At 41.8% G+C, this 18,183-nt stretch overlaps 1 protein-coding gene across 5 annotated transcripts in view; it reads right to left on the bottom strand.

Annotated features, from left to right (window-relative positions):
• Positions 1-18,183, bottom strand: part of LOC110490053 (fibroblast growth factor 12) — a 117,409-nt gene that overhangs the window by 23,502 nt on the left and 75,724 nt on the right. For 4 of the 5 annotated variants that reach the window (XM_021563177.3, XM_021563178.3, XM_021563175.3 and 1 more), the window contains one exon: positions 1,841-1,951. In XM_021563177.3, coding sequence (XP_021418852.1) covers positions 1,841-1,951 — 111 coding nt within the window. Of the gene's footprint in view, positions 1-1,840; positions 1,952-4,897; positions 6,102-18,183 lie in introns of those variants that run through there. The other variant, XM_021563174.3, reaches the window with a different exon arrangement.

Here is an 18,183-nt window from a genome sequence, read left to right as displayed (position 1 = left end):
CAAAGCAGGGCTGGGACGATCATTCATGGATCACGTAACAACGTTAAGCCTATCGGATGCACTGATGTGGGCTAGGCAGATAAAAGTTGTTGTTTTTAAATGGAGAGGAATAGGTGATATAATCCGCGAGGACACAAATCCAACGGGGTAAGGAGGGGATGCAAAAATAGTCCAGCATCGTGAGTGGGTGCAACTGAGCTCCTGTGTGAAGAAGGAGCCCTCTGGCTACACAGCTCACCAGGCATTAATCCTCTCTCTCTACACGAAAACACATATTGTACTGTACACCCACCATACATCCACTCTGAAAAAGCACAACTGGGCAGGCGGCTGGCTGCCTGTCATTTTGGGCCAGGAAACAAGAGACTTTTTGGACCAGCTACAACCTCTCCTTTCCTCTCTTCTCTTCTATCCTCCTCCTCTTATCAGCCCTTTTTACATCCTCTATTCTCTTTCCCCCATCTTTTCCTCTCTTCCCCTCTTATCAGCTTTCCTCTTCTCTTTCCTCCTCTCCTTTCTTCCTCTCTCCTCTCTTCATCTCATAGAGCTCATTGAGTTTACATCACATCCTTCTGACTTCTCTATTCCATCTATCTCTTCAAAATGAGTAGGAGATGTGAAAGAAATAAGCCCAACATATTGCCAGCTGTTTCTTCTTCTATTCTCCTTCCACTAAAGCTCTGGAGACTCATATGCTGTGATCTTTTCCTTCTGATACAATGAGAGGCCTTCTTCTTCTCTCCCCCTGGTACAGCAGAGGAGAAAGGGGAGGAAGTTTGACTTTTCTTTGCTGAATAGTTTTTTGTTCAGCAGAGTTACTGTGGGAACTATGGCTGCCGTCACCCACTCTTCTCTACCGTTTCACAACTGCCAGGTACAGTAGGTAATAGCGCCCCTGCAATACAGTATGTGCTGCAGCACTAACACACACTCTGACATAGATAGGGTAAAAAGTTGTTGTGTGTGAGTCAACCAAGCACACAGGTTAACTACTTACTTAATACTCTTCATATCTATTGAGACAGGTTGGATGTGTAGTCCTCTGTGGCTCAGTTGGTAGAGCCCAGCGCTTGCAATGCCAGGATTCGATAGCTTGGACCACCCACCATACAAAAATGTATGCACTTACTGGATAAAAGTAACTTACAGGGCCAACCCTTTGCTCTGGACATCGACTTTATCTGTCACTTTAGTGTCTGTCTGTCTGTCGGTTTGTGCGTGTGTGTGTTTGTGCGCGCACAACGTACACAAGTCACGGTGTACATGCACGTAACTTGTGTACCTCCAGGCTGATACTGCATGTAAATCAGGGAGGGGACAGATCACCTTCCTGCCAAACGGATGGAGGGGAATGATCCTGGCCCAACAGTTAATAGATTGTTTGAGAAAACAGAGTGGAGAGCGATGACAATTATAGTTGGGGTGAAGCGGCCCGCCTAGCTTAGAAATACAGCGACAGAGTGCGGGCCATCCATCACTCCTCTCTACTCAACTCCACTCTTTTCAGTGTGTCTGCACAGATGTAGCTGGTCACACACACAGAGTTGTTTGTGTTTGTGAAGGTGACACAAACGTAACCCTGTTCGACAGGTGTGTCAAGGTAATGCAGACAGGTGTGCGTGGAGTGGTGAGGCTTGCACAGGTGATCTCTGTGGAATTCTAAATTGTGGTTTGTTAATATCCATGTACACTAGCATGATGAAATGGCATTTGTTATCGTAACGGCTAGGCATTTTTTCGTACTCACGTGACCTCACCAGGACAAAGTGTATTGTACTTTAAGATTGTATGATAGGAGATGTACATGTTGGGAATTGTAATGTGTGTCATATAAACTCACTGTAGTCGCTGTTCTCGTCCTTGGTCCCATTTATGGTGCCGTCCGGCTTCATCTGCAGGTAGAAGCCCTGCTCGCTGAACAGTCGCGTCACAATGCCCTTCAGCTGCGGCTCTGCAACAACACAACACAACAGGGATAAGGGTTAGCTAGCTGCTTGGGTCATGTTCATTAAGCACCAAACATAATAAAATGGACTGAAACTGGGAGGAACTACCTGAATGTGTCCAATAAGAATAGTCATTTTTGTTTTCCATTGCAATGAACAAGGCCCAGGTTACTCAGACACCAAAACACTTGAATGCCATGCCCTCATACTCTTAATACCATTTTCAATGATTAGGGAGAGACCAGCAAAAACTAGACTATAACTAAGGCCCAGAGCACTTCCTGGTCTGGTCACGTGATCTGGAAAAACTCTTGGTCTTATAGTGTAAGCCTTAGTTTAGTACCCATTATTGCAGTACCGTGTGATAGGCTACATAATGAATTAAATGCCATGTGATACATGTGATGACACAGAAGCAAACAATGCCTCCCATCATGACAGAGAGGCAGACAGATTCTCTCGAGCCACCTCCTTAGACCATCACTCAATGGTAAAGAGAATAAAGAGGTAAAAAATAATAAAAGGAAGAGGTTAATCACGACAGTACTTTAGGGCCATTCAGAGCATGCAGACACCAACATAACACTAATCAGTGAAAAACCATCTCCCAGTCTTATAGATAAAAAAGGTTCAGTTGGTGGATCAAAACCGAACCGAAAAACAAACGGTCTAAGAAGCCACCTACAAATCATGAACAAGGCACACAATGTGGGACAGATAAACTTGGCACTACAGCCGCTTGACGCCCAAATCATGCAGGAAGAGACAGAAGAAGACTAAAATACAGCACTATTTAGAGCAAGTCGTTGTGCCAGTTAAACGCTGATGATGAGGCAGACCCAGTGGATGATAGAAACACTGAAAGGTGGGGGGATACGTTAAATAGGATGCAGAAGTGTGTGGTCAGCGTCCTCTCATCTATCGGTGATAGATATGATACTCTTAAACCTCTGTCTAACTTGCTTGTAGCCGAACTGTGAGAATTGGCCCATTGGTGGATCAATAAAGCATTCTTCACCAACAATAGTTCACCTTAACATGGACACTGATAGCTCTGGTCTAGGTCGTTAGTGTGCCTTCCTTCACTTCATGTACTGGAGGAACCCGCACTACAACAATTTATTTTTTTGTCTTTTTTCACATGATAAGCTTAGAATAATAACAAGTTCTCATTTGCAGTTTCAGATGTAAGAAAACTTCACAATTGTAAGTTCACATGTGTGGGTGAAATAGTGTTTACTCTCCTCACATGTGAAAAGGTGGTTCCTCTCTAGGTTTCTTCCTAGGTTTTGGCCTTTCTAGGGAGTTTTTCCTAGCCACCGTGCTTCTTCACCTGCATTGCTTGCTGTTTGGGGTTTTAGGCTGGGTTTCTGTACAGCACTTTGAGATATCAGCTGATGTACGAAGGGCTATATAAAATAAATTTGATTGATTGATTGATTAACATGTGGAATTGCATATTCTGTAAAAAGGTTACTTAGCCTTGCTGATCATACAAAATAATAATTTCTTACTTCTAAGCTCATCCACTCCATTATTATTGTAGTCCTCCATAGTGTTGCATTCATATACATGTATACTTAACACTACCACAAGGGAGATGTATTCAGAGTGTTATTGCTGCAGGCACCACCTAATTTCTTTGTACATTGGTCCATGATTGTTGGATGAAGCCCAGTGAAAAGAACAGAGAAGCTAGCTCTCCGTGTCTCCTTATTTTTATCCTGTTTGTTGGTTTCTACCCATGGTTATGTTAAAAAAAATATATAGAGATAACATGTTTAACTAAACGGTGTTGAGTTCTGATAATTTTCATGTATAATTGAATTGTTTTGACCAAGTGAGGTTTTCACATTTACATGAGTGTAGCCAAGCTAAGTCGCTAGCAAGCTAGTTATGTTTGTATGCAAGTCAATGAGAACAAGATGGCGTTTCTGAAATATAGTTTATTTCCATTATAAATGTTTTGGCTCTTAAATAGTTCCATTTGTTTTTTTTTACAAACAAGAGCTCATATTGAGTGTATTTAAATGTGTACATATGAACCACGGTAAGTATATGTATTTTAGAAGGTTACTTTCTATGAAATGTGTATCTAATCATTGCATGTTAATTGCTAACTGCTAGCTAGCTTAGTGAAAGGTGATAGCTATCCTTCCATTTTGTCCTAGCTAGCATCTGTTATTGTTAGCTGTCCATTGGTTTTTGTTACATTTACTACACCGGCCTAAACTAAATATTTATGTATTTGAAAATGTGTGAATGTGTTTGCTTTTGGAATTAATGTAAACAGATACTTTTCTACAAAGATATTTATTTTGAATTAGGTCTGTCTGAGTTCATCAGTTAACTGGAGTTAGCTTTTTGTAATTTTAGTGCACAATTTTTTTAAAAATTGCAATTAATCTCATGAAAGCATCAAAAATCCATTATCTATACAGCTCAAAACAACAATGCAATGTCAAAACAAGTTGACATTGAGGTTTCCATTTTTCTAAATCAATACTTTGGATATAAATCAACAAGTCAACATTATTGTAATGCTTTTTATAAAAAATAAATTCTTAGATTACAACGTAATTTGATCAAATTCTGAATATGCGATTATTCGTAATGTGATTATCTGAATTTATATTATTTTTTGACTTTCAGTTTGCTTGAACGTTTGCTAAGCTGCAGAACGATTTGTACTGAAAGACACCATTTCCCAAAACGTCCTTATACTGTATGTTCTTGAACAGACTTTAAGATAATATGTTTGCTCTGCTCAGTGGTTGTGCGGGGTGTGGCTTGAAGCAACGGGTTAAGTATTTAAAGGGAAGCAGTGCATTATTATACCACAACCCAACCCCTCCCCGTTTCTCCATGGTCGTTCAGTACAGTGTCCTTTAAATTGAACGTTCTATTACGTTTTTATGTACTGAACGCAGAGCTGCTCTGTGGTCACTGACCTGGTTTCCTGCGGACTGGTCTTTTCTTGCCGCTGCAGAACCGAACTTTGCTGAAGACAGTAAATATATGCCTCTCGCACAAGGAGCGGGGGTCTTTGCTGGGACTGGTGCGCCGTTTGGAAGTGGCGACCTTTTCGCTGTTTCCCTCTCTTGCTTGACGTTTCTGACGTATCAGGGAGCTGGCGAGCGCCGCCGCCATCTCCCAGGTAGATTAACCTGAGTGTAGACCACTTGAATCGTCTCAAAATCTTCTATGAGCGAGATGTTGTCAAGATATTGCTGAGGGTGCTGATTATGGCTGGTCCAATGCATGAGGTTGCATACGTGCGCCATGATGACAAATATGTAGTTAAGGTGAATAAAATGATAACTTGCTGAATGCTGAACTCAAACATATTTGTCATCCAAATAATGGAAACAACATCGATATAAATATAAAATATTGCACTGGCAGTCTTTACAAATAGGTAGGCTACTATATCTCTAAATACATTAATTAATAAATGTATATTGTGCAGATGTGTCCAAGGTATTGCTCTCTATCTCCAGTCCAGATTATTCCCAGGTATCCAGATAAAATGTCCCGTAAATAGTTTCATTATCCATCGTTTTCATTCCTCTTAAATTTCCAGTGCTCGACATTCCACAACTATCTGAGTGCAGTGGCAGCAGCGTACTGGATGTGCGCGGACACACTGCTCCCTCACTAGCCCCGCAGCCGGCATTGTCTTTCGCTCAACTACGGGCTCGACACGCGAGCCCCAGGTAAAAAATAATCCAAAATCGAAAACCCAATGTTCTCTGGAAAACGGAGAGTCACAACAAATTGGAGGACCGTCGAAAATCTATGTCGCCTTCATAATCACAGGTAATGAGTATCCTAAACTGACATAATTCAAACACATTGGGCACACACTGGTTGAATCAACGTTATTTCCACGTAAATTCTTTCAAATTAATATGAACCAATGTGAATTGACGTCTGTGCCCTGTTGGAAAAATCTAAGCACAAATCGCACGGTAGCCTGTAGTGAAAAGTACCATCAGAGCAACTGGTGAAGCCTGCTCTTCGTCGCCCGGTTTGCAAGCAGCCTTTCTTTTTCTAACTATGCAATCCTACGTGGTTGTGGTTCGGACAAGGAATTCTCGGAGGGCTGAGAAAAAGAGAGCGAGAATAACTTTTTTTTTTGTGCCAGTGTGTGTGAGGGAGAGAGAGCAGGAGGGAGGTTAAGAGAGTTAGCGAAGGGGGGGGGGGGGGGGGGGGGGGTTCGGCATTGTAAACGAAAGCGATGGTGGGCTGCTTGGCTGGAGGTGCGAGAGCAGTTTACATGTGTTCGGTAACATAATTTTACCAAAGGCAATGAGAAAGGCAGGTCTCCATCACGTAAAGTGATCCATACTTCCTGGGCGCAATATAGCCTGGGGATGAGGTAAAGCAAACCTAGCCCCAGTGGTGTAAATGAAGTAAAACTACTTTATGATACTACTTATGTCGTTTTTTGGTATATGTACTTTACTATTCCTTTTTTGACAACTTTTACTTTACTTCATCCCTAAAGAAAATAATGTACTTATGTACTTCCATACATATCCCTGACTCCCAAAAGTACATTTTGAATGCTTAGCAGCACAGGAAAATGGTACAATTCACACAGGTATTAAGAAAACGGCCCTGGTCATCCCTACTGCCTCTGATCTGGCAGACTCACTAAACACATGCTTTATTTGTAAATGATGTCAGAGTGTTGGCTATCCAAAAATAAAAAACAAGAATTGTGCCGTCTGGTTGGCTTAATGTAAGGAATAAGAAATTATTCATACTTTTACTTGTAAGGGCTACTTTTTAGACTTAAGAATCTTTTAGCGATTACATTTACTTTTGATACTAAATAAATGTAAAACCAAATACTTTTAGACTTTTACTCAAGTAGTATTTTACTTGGTGACTCACTTTTACTTGAGTCATTTTCTATTAAGGTATCCTTACTTTTTCCACCACTGTCTAGCCCCTAGGCTAGTAACCTGTATCTGTACCTGTGGGGAATATTGAATGATCCCAAATGATCCATCGTATCTCCCAGAAACGTTTTCAACATACATCTGTAAAATTATAGTCTAGAACCTAAAGCTTTGTTTGTCTTCCTCTCAAGCTTCCATGTCTTCTCCCTGGACCTCCTCAATGTCCACCTCTTGAACATTAGACTGAGGCCTCATCTTCACTGTCACTTTCCAACCTTGTTGAGGACGGCTCATTGTCGTCCTCAAAAAGCATCAAATTTGCCTGGATGGCCACCAATTTTTCAACCCTTGTATTTGTCAGCCTGTTGTGTGTGTTCCCAAACAAGGACCAGTTGCGCTCTGAGGTGGCTGATATTGGTGGGATTTGGAAGATGGAGGCAATGGGGAAAGAGCCTCAGATCTACAAAGTCCCTTCCACCAGGTGGCTGATGAGACATGCTGGCACGACTGCCATATTGCTTCTCCATCCCAAAGCCCTTGCTTGGAAGTGTACTTCGCCAGACTGCCAAGAACCTTGCCCTCATCCAGGCCAAGGTGGTGAGACACGGTAGTGATGACACCATAGGCCTTGTTGATCTCTGCACCAGACAGGATGCTCTTGCCAGCATACTTGGGGTCCAACATGTACGCTGTGGCATGTATGGACTTCAGGCAGAAGTCTTCACGCTTTTTGATGCATTTCAGAACTGAAGTTTCCTCTGCTTGGAGCAACAGTAAAGTAGGCAGGGCAGTTTGGATTTCTTCTTACATCTGCAAGCGGAGTCTGAACATCAGACAGGATGGTATTGTCTCCCTCAATCTGTGCAATGGCTACTGCTATAGGTTTCAGGAGTTTCAGGCTGCTTACCACTCTCCCAAAATACATCATCCAGGAGGATCCTGTTGATGGGGCTGTCCATATCGGCAGACTGTGATATGGCCATTTCTTGGAGAGACATCAAACATGATGACAACACCACCCCAATGGGTGTTGGTGGGCAGCTTCAATGTAGTGCTCTTATTCTTCTCACTTTGCTTGGTTGCTGATATAACTTGATGACCCTTCACACACCTAACCATTTCCTTGGTTACAGTGTATCCATTGTTTTCAGTGCCATGATGTCCTTGAGGAGCAGATTCAATGCATGCATGTTCTTAGCATTGTCTGTCACCAGTGCAAATACTGTTTGAAGTGATTCTGTTAGCTGTGTTGTTGGCTAGCTCCTCTGAACAACAGTGTCCTGACGAGTGAGCACATTTTCTATGCCAAGCAAAATCGTGCCTCATTAGCTCACTGTTATGGATGTATCCAAATGTCACTAGAAAACAGCTTATGCAAATGCTGCTACTTTCCTGTTATTCTGGCTGCACTTTTTGACTTGACTGTAAATTAGCCATAGTTAGTTAGCTAGCAAGCAAAGGTTAAGAACGTTGCCAGCCAGTATGGCAATGGAACATTTAGAATGAACGTCCATAGATTCAAAACAAAAAGGCTAAACGCTTGGGTCGCATCTCTAGCAACCGAACTGATAGAATGAACAACCAGGCTTTGGGTAGCAACACTATATTGGTGTCGGAACTAGATCTTGTAAAATGATTAAATAATATGAATAAATTCATCAAAATTTTTAATGAAAATGTCAATTATTATTTGAATATTATTGAATACCTATGCCAATCCATCTTCCAAACATTGGTTTCGAGGGCATTATCACTTAATCCAAATGAGTAGATGCAGCAGGGGAGTAATAAAGTAATTCAATAAACTTTTGCAAGTGAATCCTTAGCTGAGGCCGCCCGAGGCGCGGGAAGCTGACCTTTATTTAAACAGGTAGGCTAGTTGAGAACAAGTTCTCATTTACAACTGCGACCTGGCCAAGATAAAGCAAAGCAGTGCGACAGAAACAACAACAGACAGTTACACATTAAATAAACAAGCGTACAGTCAATAACAAAATAGAGAAAAAAAAGAAAGTCTATATACAGTGTGTGCAAATGGCATGAGGAGGTATGGCAATAAATAGGCCATAGTAGCAAACAAATTACAATTTAGCAGATTAACACTGGAGTGGATGATTGTGTGTAAGTAGTGATACTGGTGTGCAAAAGAGCAGCAAAGTAAATAAAAACAATATGGGGATGAGGTAGGTAGATTGGGTGGGCTATTTACAGATGGACTATGTACAGCTGCAGCGATCAGTTAGCAGCTCAGATAGCTGATGTTTAAAGTTAGTGAGGGAAATGTAAGTCTCCAGCTTCAGCGATTTTTGCAATTGGTTCCAGTCACTGGCAGCAGAGAACTGGAAGGAAAGGTGGCCAAAGCAGGTGTTGGCTTTGGGGATGACCAGTGAGATATACCTGCTGGAGTGCTATGGGTGGGTGTTGTTATCGTGACCAGTGAGCTGAGATAAGGTGGAGCTTTACCTAGTATAGACGTAAATATGACCCGGAGCCAGTGGGTCTGGCGACGAATATGTAGCGAGGGCCAGCCGGCTAGAGCATACAGGTCGCAGTGGTGGGTGGTATAAGGCACTTTGGTAACAAAACGGATGGCACTGTGATAGACTGCATCCAATTTGCTGAGTAGAGTATTGGAAGCTATTTTGTAGATGACATTGCCGAAGTCAAGGATCGGTAGGATTGTCAGTTTTAAGAGGGTAAGTTTGGCGGCGTGAGTGAAGGAGGCTTTGTTGCGAAATAGAAAGCCGATTCTAGATTTCATTTTGGATTGGAGATGTTTGATATGAGTCTGGAAGGAGAGTTTACAGTCTAGCCAGACACCTAGGTATTTGTAGTTGTCCACGTAGCTAGCAGCAGGCAACCTGGTCACGAAAATCAGAAAAGCAATCAAATTAAATCTTTTACCTTTGATGAGCTTCTGATGTTTTCACTCACGAGACTCCCAGTTAGATAGCAAATTTTCCTTTTTTCCAAAAATATTATTTTTGTAGGTGAAATAGCTCCGTGTTTTCTTCACGTTTGGCTGAGAAATCGACCGGAAAATGCGGTCACTACAACGCCAAAAATATTCCAAATTAGCTCCATAATATCGACAGAAACATAGCAAACGTTGTTTATAATCAATCCTCAAGGTGTTTTTCAAATATCTATTCGATAATATATCAACCAGGACTGGTGGCTTCTTAGTAGGATAGAGAGAAACAATGGGCCGCATTTGTCCTTTACGCACAAAACACTCTGAGAGACTTCAGCTGACCACTGACGCAATGTTGACGTTCAGGATCATTTTTCAAAATAAAAGCCTGAAACTATGTATTGTGACACTAGACACATTAGGGAAGCCATAGAAAAAGGAATCTGGTTGATATCTCATTCACTGCTCAATAGGGACGCAAAGGAACGCAGAGCTTTCTAAATAAGAGTCCCTTCCTGATTGGATTTTTCTCAGGCCTTCGCCTGCAATATCAGTTCTGGAAACTTTAGAGTGTTTTCTATCCTAAGCTGTCAATTATATGCATATTCTAGCATCTTGTCCTGACAAAATATCCCGTTTGCTTTGGGGATGTTATTTTTCCGAAAATGAAAATAGTGCCCCCTAGATTCGAGGTTAACACAATGTCCAAAGAAGGGCCAGATGTATACAGAATGGTGTCGTCTGCATAGAGGTGGATCAGGGAATCATCCACAGCAAGAGCAACATAGTTGATATATACAGAGAAAAGAGTCAGCCCGAGAATTGAACCCTGTGGTACCCCCATAGAGACTGCCAGAGGTCCGGACAACATGCCCTCCAATTTTACACACTGAACTCTTGCCTGCGAAGTAGTTGGTGAACCAGGCGAGGCAGTCATTTGAGAAACCAAGGCTATTGAGTCTGCCGATACGAATACGGTGATTGACAGAGTCGAAAGCCTTGGCCAGGTCGATGAAGACAGCTGCACAGTACTCTCTTATCGATGGCGGTTATGATATCCTTTAGTACCTTGAGCATGGCTGAGGTGCACCCGTGACCAGCTCAGAAACTGGATTGCACAGCGGAGAAGGTACGGTGGGATTCGAAATGGTCAGTGATCTGTTTATTAACTTGGCTTTCAGAGACTTTTTTTTTTTCTATTTCAAAACGTTGTTGGCTGGCTAAAATATTAGAATCTCATCTAAGATCTTTCTTTATATATGAAATATATATTTTTTTAAGTTACAGTTCATATAAGGAAATAAGTCAATTGAAATAAATTAATTAGACCCTAATCTATAGATTTCACATGACTGGGCAGGTGTGCAGCCATAGGTAGGCCTGGGGCGATATAGGCCCACCCACTTGGGAGCCAGATCCAGCCAAACAGAATGTTTTTCCCCACAAAAGGGCTTTATTACAGACAGAAATACTCCTCCATTTCCTCAGCTGTCCGGGTGGCTGGTCTCAGACAATCCTGCAGGTGAAAAAGCCGGATGTGGAATTCCTTGGCTGGCGTGGTTACACATGGTCTACCAATGTAAGGCCAGTTGGATGTTCTGCCAAATTCTCTAAAATAACATATAACATTCAATTATCTGGCAACAGCTCTGATGGACATTTCTGCAGTCAGCATGCCACTTGCACAGTCCCTCAACTTGAGACATCAGTGGCATTGTGTTGTGTGACAAAACTGCACATTTTAGTGGCCTTTTTTATTGTCCCCAGCACCTGTGTAATGATCATGATGTTTAATCAGCTTCTTGATAAGCCACACCTGTCATGTGAATGGATTATCTTGGAAAATGAGAAATGCTCACCAACAGGGATGTACACAAAATTTGAGAGAAATAAGCATTTTGTACATATGGAACATTTGTGAACTTTCATAAAGCATTCACTTTTTTCCCCCCCAGTGTAAATGTTGTTCACAAACATGACTGATGATTTAAGCATATGTACTTTGGATGGTGCCCTGCTTCCATATATCTGGGCAACTCGAGAAAAAGCTGTTTTTGAAAGAATATTGATTAGTTTGTTTAGAAGCTGAGAATAAAAATGGGTTCCTTCTATTAAAAAAATGTATAAGTCATGCCTCTCGCTAAATAGTAGAAAGCAGATTATTCAGTCGGCGTTCCTACACGTCCAAGACTATGGCGAAATCGTCTACAGTACACTCAGTAAAGTATTCAGACCCCTTCCCCTTTTCCACATTTTGTTACGTTACAGCCTTATTCTAAAATTGATTAAATAAAAAAATTTCATGAATCTACACAATACCCCATAATGACAAAGCGAAAACAGGTTTTTAGAAATTTTGCAAATGTATTACAAATAAAAAAAAAACATACCTTATGTAAATAAGTATTCAAACCCTTTGCCATGAGACTCAAAATTGAGTTCAGGTACCTCCTGTTTCCATTGATCATCCTTGAGATGTTTCTACAACTTGGAGTTCGCCTGTGGTAAGTTCAATTGATTGGACATGATTTGGAAAGGCACACACCTGTCTATATAAGGTCCCACAGTTCACAGTGCATGTCAGAGCAAAACCCAGGCAATGAGGTCGAAGGAATTGACCGTAGATCTGGGGAAGGATACCAAACAATCTCTGCAGCATGAAGGTCCCCAAGAACACAGTAACCTCCATCATTCTGAAATTCAAGAAGTTTGGAACCACCAAGACTCTTCCTAGAGCTGGCTGTCTGGCCAAACTGAGCAATCGGAGAGAAGGGCCTTGGTCAGGGAGGTGACCAAGAACCCGATGGTCACTCTGACAGAGTTCCAGAGTTCCTCTGTGGAGATGGGAGAACCTTCCAGAAGGACAACCTTCTCTGCAGCACTCCACCAATCAGGTCTTTATGGTAGAGTGGCCAGACGGAAGCCACTCCTCTAAAGCACCTAAAGGACTCTCAGACCATGAGAATCAAAATTCTCTGGTCTGATGAAACCAAGATTGAACTCTTTGGCTTGAATGCCAAGTGTCACATCTGGAGGAAACCTGGGACCATCCCTACAGTAAAGCATGGTGGTGGCAGCATTATGCTGTGGGGATGTTTTTCAGCAGCGGGAACTGGGAGATTAGTCAGGATCGAGGGAAAGATGAACTGAGAAATGTACAGAGAGATCCTTGATGAAAACCTGCTCCAGAGCACTCAGGACCTCAGACTGGGGAGAAGGTTCACCTTCCAACAGGACAACGACCCTAAGCACACAGCAAAGACAACGCAGGAGTGGCTTTGTTTACATCCCCACATTCCCTGAATGTCCTTTGAGTGGCCCAGCCAGAGCCAGGACTTGAACCCGATCGAACATCTCTGGAGAGACCTGAAAATAGCTGTGCAGCGACGCTCCCCAACCAACATGACAGAGCATGAGAGGATCTGCAGAGAAGAGTGGGAGAAACTCCCCGAATACAGGTGTGCCAAGCTTGTAGCGTCATACCCAAGAAGACTCGAGGCTGTAATCGCTGCCAAAGGTGCTTCAACAAAGTACTGAGTAAATGGTCTGAATAATTATGTAAATGTGATTTAGGGGGGGGGGGGGGGGGGGGGGGGGGGGCAATTTCATCCATTTTAGAATAAGGCTATAACGTAACAAAATGTGGAAAAAGTCAAGCGGTCTGAATACTTTCTGAATGCACTGTGTATGAAAGCAGCTGCCACTTGATTAAATCAGTTAGATGCAGTTCATCACAGCACACTGCGCATTATTACAGGCGTCAGGTTGCATGTATCCAACTCATTTGTGCCAGTGTGAGTAAATAGGACAATTTTCCTACAACTTCCTCTCTGTGTGCACCTGAGTCAACCTACAGCACACAGTAGAGGCAGGAGATTATGATGATGGCCTTATCTCCCGTGGGATGAGGAGGGAGGCAATCAGTGCATTGTGTTTTTAAAAAGTGTTACTAAGTACACAAAATCCCTCTTGCGCGCCGGCCTACAAGCTATCAGCATTAAACATTCAAGTCGATGTGAATGTAAGCCAATGACATGTTTTTCCTGTTCTCAGAGAACACTGAGAACACTCTGGCCCAGAGTCAACACCTCCCAGTCCCCTTAAATCTATTATAGTGGAGTTCTTTTTGCTTTAAAAACATCTGCACAGCAAATCATATTTGAAATGATCTCAAATACTTTATCTGGGCTTGATTGAGCATTCCTGACACAATAGAACCAAGGAGTGCAAATTCTGTCCATCTGGCACTCCAGGCAGGATAAAGCAAACGCTAAAAGTATTTGAAATAGTTCAAATAGTATTTTAACCCAGGTCTGTTGAACAGGTTTGCATATTAAGTAGGGATGCAACAGTACACAATATTCGGTACGACCCCAATGGTTCAATATGCGCACGTGAACCGCGGAACTCCGGTTTTCCATGTCATTTTAATTGTCAATTATAATTTCCAAAACTTGCATATTACGATGCAGACTACACGCACATTGTACATTCAGATCCACAGAACCAGACGTGTAGCTTGTGGCCGTTAAGGGCTCCTGAGGGTTGACAAACTTTACTCCACAGCAACGTCTCAAAATGTAGTGACTAACTAATGGATGATTTGCAATCACATCTCAGTAGAAAACCTCCCTAAAGGGGCCCCATGAAGAGAGGGGGAACTAAAAACAAATATTCTCAGCCCCAACTGACAATGGCGAGTGCTAGTGAGACCGAGAGAAGAACATTTGAATTGGCACCGATGTCTTTCAAATCCGCTGTGGGGGAACATTTTGGATTCAGCCTTCAATACAATGACGAGGGTAAGAAGAACATAAAGTACAGTCTGCAAGCATTGCTTTGCCACTGTCGGCTACTTGAGTGGAAACACTTCTAACATTATGTGTCATTTACGTCGCCATCACCCAGCTGTGTCCATTGCAGGTGGAGCTGGCGCAAGGAGAGTCCACTCATTAGCGAAAACACAACAATCTCTCGCTGCTGCCTTCCAACAACAATTTGTGACAAATTCAGTAAGACACGAAATAACGAAAGCAGTGTGAGTATTCATAGCCAAAGATTTGCAGCCCTAGTTGGTGGTTACAAACTGAGGATTTTGTCACCTGATGAAAAAAATGTGACCGTGTTACAATATCCCCTCCCGCACACATTTCAGCAGCAAAGTAATTCCCAAACTCTATGAAACAGAGAAATTGAAAACAAATTGACACAGACACCCTATCTAGCCCTCCCCACTGATAGTTGGACTTCCAAAGCTACCTAACTGTGACGGTTCACTATGTACTGGATTGGGAGATGAAGAGCTACAGGTTGTCAAAGCTAAGAAGCACTTTTAATTGTAATGTTTTTCTCCCCTTGATTTCATACAGTAGAGACAAAAACCAGGTCTAGTCAGTCATGCTGCCATTTTTCTGAATGGAAAGTTTTAAAGAGTTAAAAATAAATAAAGAGTACATTGTTTAAAGGGTGATGTTTAAATTTTTTTCTTAAATATAAAGATACCGAAACTGTACCATTTCCGTGGCCCACAAACCGTGATACATACCGAAACGTGGGCCCACTGTACCATTGCATCCCTAATATTAGGTGTATGTGAATAAATAGCCTTAGCAAATAGTTGTGTAGACACTCACACACAAATGCAAATAATATGAGCATAACATAACAAGGCTACTATGAATACTATGAATCCTTGCAGAATAGAAACAAAATACTGTGTATGTTGATGGGTGAGTTATTAATGAGACATTGCCATCTAGTGTATGTTCATGAGAACTGTACTCCACTACAATGATCAGCAGCACTGTTTTTTTTTTTTTACCTTTATTTAACTAGGCAAGTCAGTTAAGAACAAATTCTTATTTTCAATGACGGCCTAGGAACAGTGGGTGCCTTTTCAGGGGCAGAACGTACCTTGTCAGCTCGGGGATTTGAACTTGCATCCTTTCGGTTACTAGTCCAACACTAACCACTAGGCTACCCTGCCGCCCCTGTTTGATCATATCTGAAGGATAAATTACTTTGTATAGGGTTTAAGGAGACACAGTATGTTTCCTGTAGCTTACAAATATACATATCTGAAAGATAGCCTTGCTCTTTCAGCCGGGCACCCACGCATATACCACATATCTCTAAGCTCCATTACACAACTAATGACTCAATTTGAGATTTGGCTTCTGTTTTTCAAGAGCGCACTGCACTCTCCCATCAGTATCCTAAATGTAAGTAAATCACTGTACTCTTACTGCTTTCTTTATGCTTAAATAATTACCATCTCTAATTTTACAATACAGTCAAGAACAAAATGTTATTGTATCGGAAATTCCCAACCTCCCCCCGAAAACCACACATACAAGAGGCTGGAAACAGCACAGGGTCAGCTGCTGAGCAGCACCCCTAGATCCGGTTAGGTGCCTTGCTCAAGGGCACAACGGCAGTAGCTGGTACACAAGATTTGCACCAGATTGCTCTCTGTCCACCCTGGGATGTGAACCAGCAACCCTTTGGTTACTGTCCCCCTCTCTAACCGAGAGACTGACACCACCGTTTTATGATTGAGAAATGTTACATAATGGATACCGCATCACGCTCTTCAACCATGTCTGGGCTAGTCTCTCGTCTCAAGCCGTGTCTATAAGTCGGATAATAAGCTATATCTAGGCTCATCATCACGTCATGTGTTGAGGGTGAAGTTGCCCTTAACCCCAGATCTAGGACCAGGTAAGGGGCAACTTCTACCTACTTAATCTAGCCAGATTGCTCATGTCAACCATTATGATGTTGTGACAAGTGATTTCAGTAGATTCAGAGGCTTGATTGCAACCAACAGGCAGAACTTAACGTGATCCTGCAGGTTACCGCTGGATTTCTTAAAATGCTACTAACGGGAGATTACATGCACCTGTGGGCTAAACTAAGCTTGATGGCAACAAAAAACCCACAAGGATAAAACAGCAGATAATTCATTACAGAAACAAACAGAAAAAAACTGGACCTGCTTGAATTTGTCCATTAGAAACACTTGTTTTCAGTTTGGAGTAAATGGTTTGTTGCAAAACATTTTGCTACAGAATTAAAGGAATGATTGCACCCCAAATGATTGTTGTTACCACATCAGGCGATTATGACACCTGACAGCTGGTCTAGGATCTATACTCCCGCCACAATGAAATATCGACCTATACGGAGCATTAGAAACCAAGGATACTGAATGTTAAAAAAAATAATAATATATGTATTTGAGTAAAATACCGCATTCATGTGCTAGTTGGAACTAGGAAACTCAAATGTCTGACTTGATAACTGGTTGTAGTTATAAATGTGCTGCGTTAGCTAGTCGGAAATTTCAGTTTCCTAGTACGCACTAGAACATAAACGCGGCATAAGCGTATAAAAGTAGTAAGCCTATATTTCCTTCATTCTTTACCTTAAAATGGCAAAATGCCATTCAAGATAGCTTAAGACTAAATTTTCATTTGATAAAACAATATAGATTATATAAATCATGATTTACTTGATTTAGTAACATTTAAAATATTAGCATTTTTGTATTTATTACGGATCCCCATTAGCAGCTACTCTTCCTGGGGACCAAACACATTAATGAACTTACATTACATATAAAACAAAATATAAAACAGTACATCACAAAACATTATTACACCACTACATATCTACAATACAAAATATAATACCACCATACAAAAATATTACAATGTACACGTGTGTAGAGTGCGTGTGCTAGTGCTTGTGTGCATATGCCTGTCTGTACCTTTGTGTGTCTCTTCACATCCCCGCTGTTCCATAAGCTGTGTTTTTTAAAATGTGATTATACTGCTTGCATCAGTTACCTGATGTGGAATAGAGTTCCATGTAGTCATGGCTCTATGTAGTACTGTGCGCCTCCCATAGTCTGTTCTGGACTTGGGGATTGTGAAGAGACCTCTGGTGGCATGTTTTGTGGGGGTAATCATGGGTGCCTAAGCTGTGTGTTAGTTAAACAGACAGCTCGGTACATTCAGCTTGGCAACACTTCTTACAAAAGCAAGTAGTGATGAAGTCAAGCTCTCTTCCACTTTGAGCCATGAGAGATTGACATGCATATCATTGTTAGCTTCCTGTGTACTTTTAAGGGCCAGCTGTGCTGCCATGTTCTGAGCCAATTGTAATTTTCCCAAGTCCCTCTTTATGGCACCTGACCACACTACTGAACTGTAGTCCAGGTGCGACAAAACTAGGGCCTGTAGGACTTGCCTTGTTGATAGTGTTGTTAAGGCAGATGAGCGCTTTATTACGAACAGACTTCTCCCCACCTTAGCTACTGTTGTATCAATATGTTTTAACCATGACAGTTTACTGACAGTTTACTATCTGAGGATAGCACCTCCGTAAACAAAGAGAGAGAAGCATATTT

Source organism: Oncorhynchus mykiss, chromosome 15 (genome assembly GCF_057628025.1).
Source record: "Oncorhynchus mykiss isolate SJ-2025 chromosome 15, ASM5762802v1, whole genome shotgun sequence".
Taxonomy (NCBI): Eukaryota; Metazoa; Chordata; class Actinopteri; order Salmoniformes; family Salmonidae; genus Oncorhynchus; species Oncorhynchus mykiss.
The sequence above is the reverse complement of the archived record's forward strand: the minus strand, read 5'-3'. Positions and strand labels throughout refer to the sequence as shown.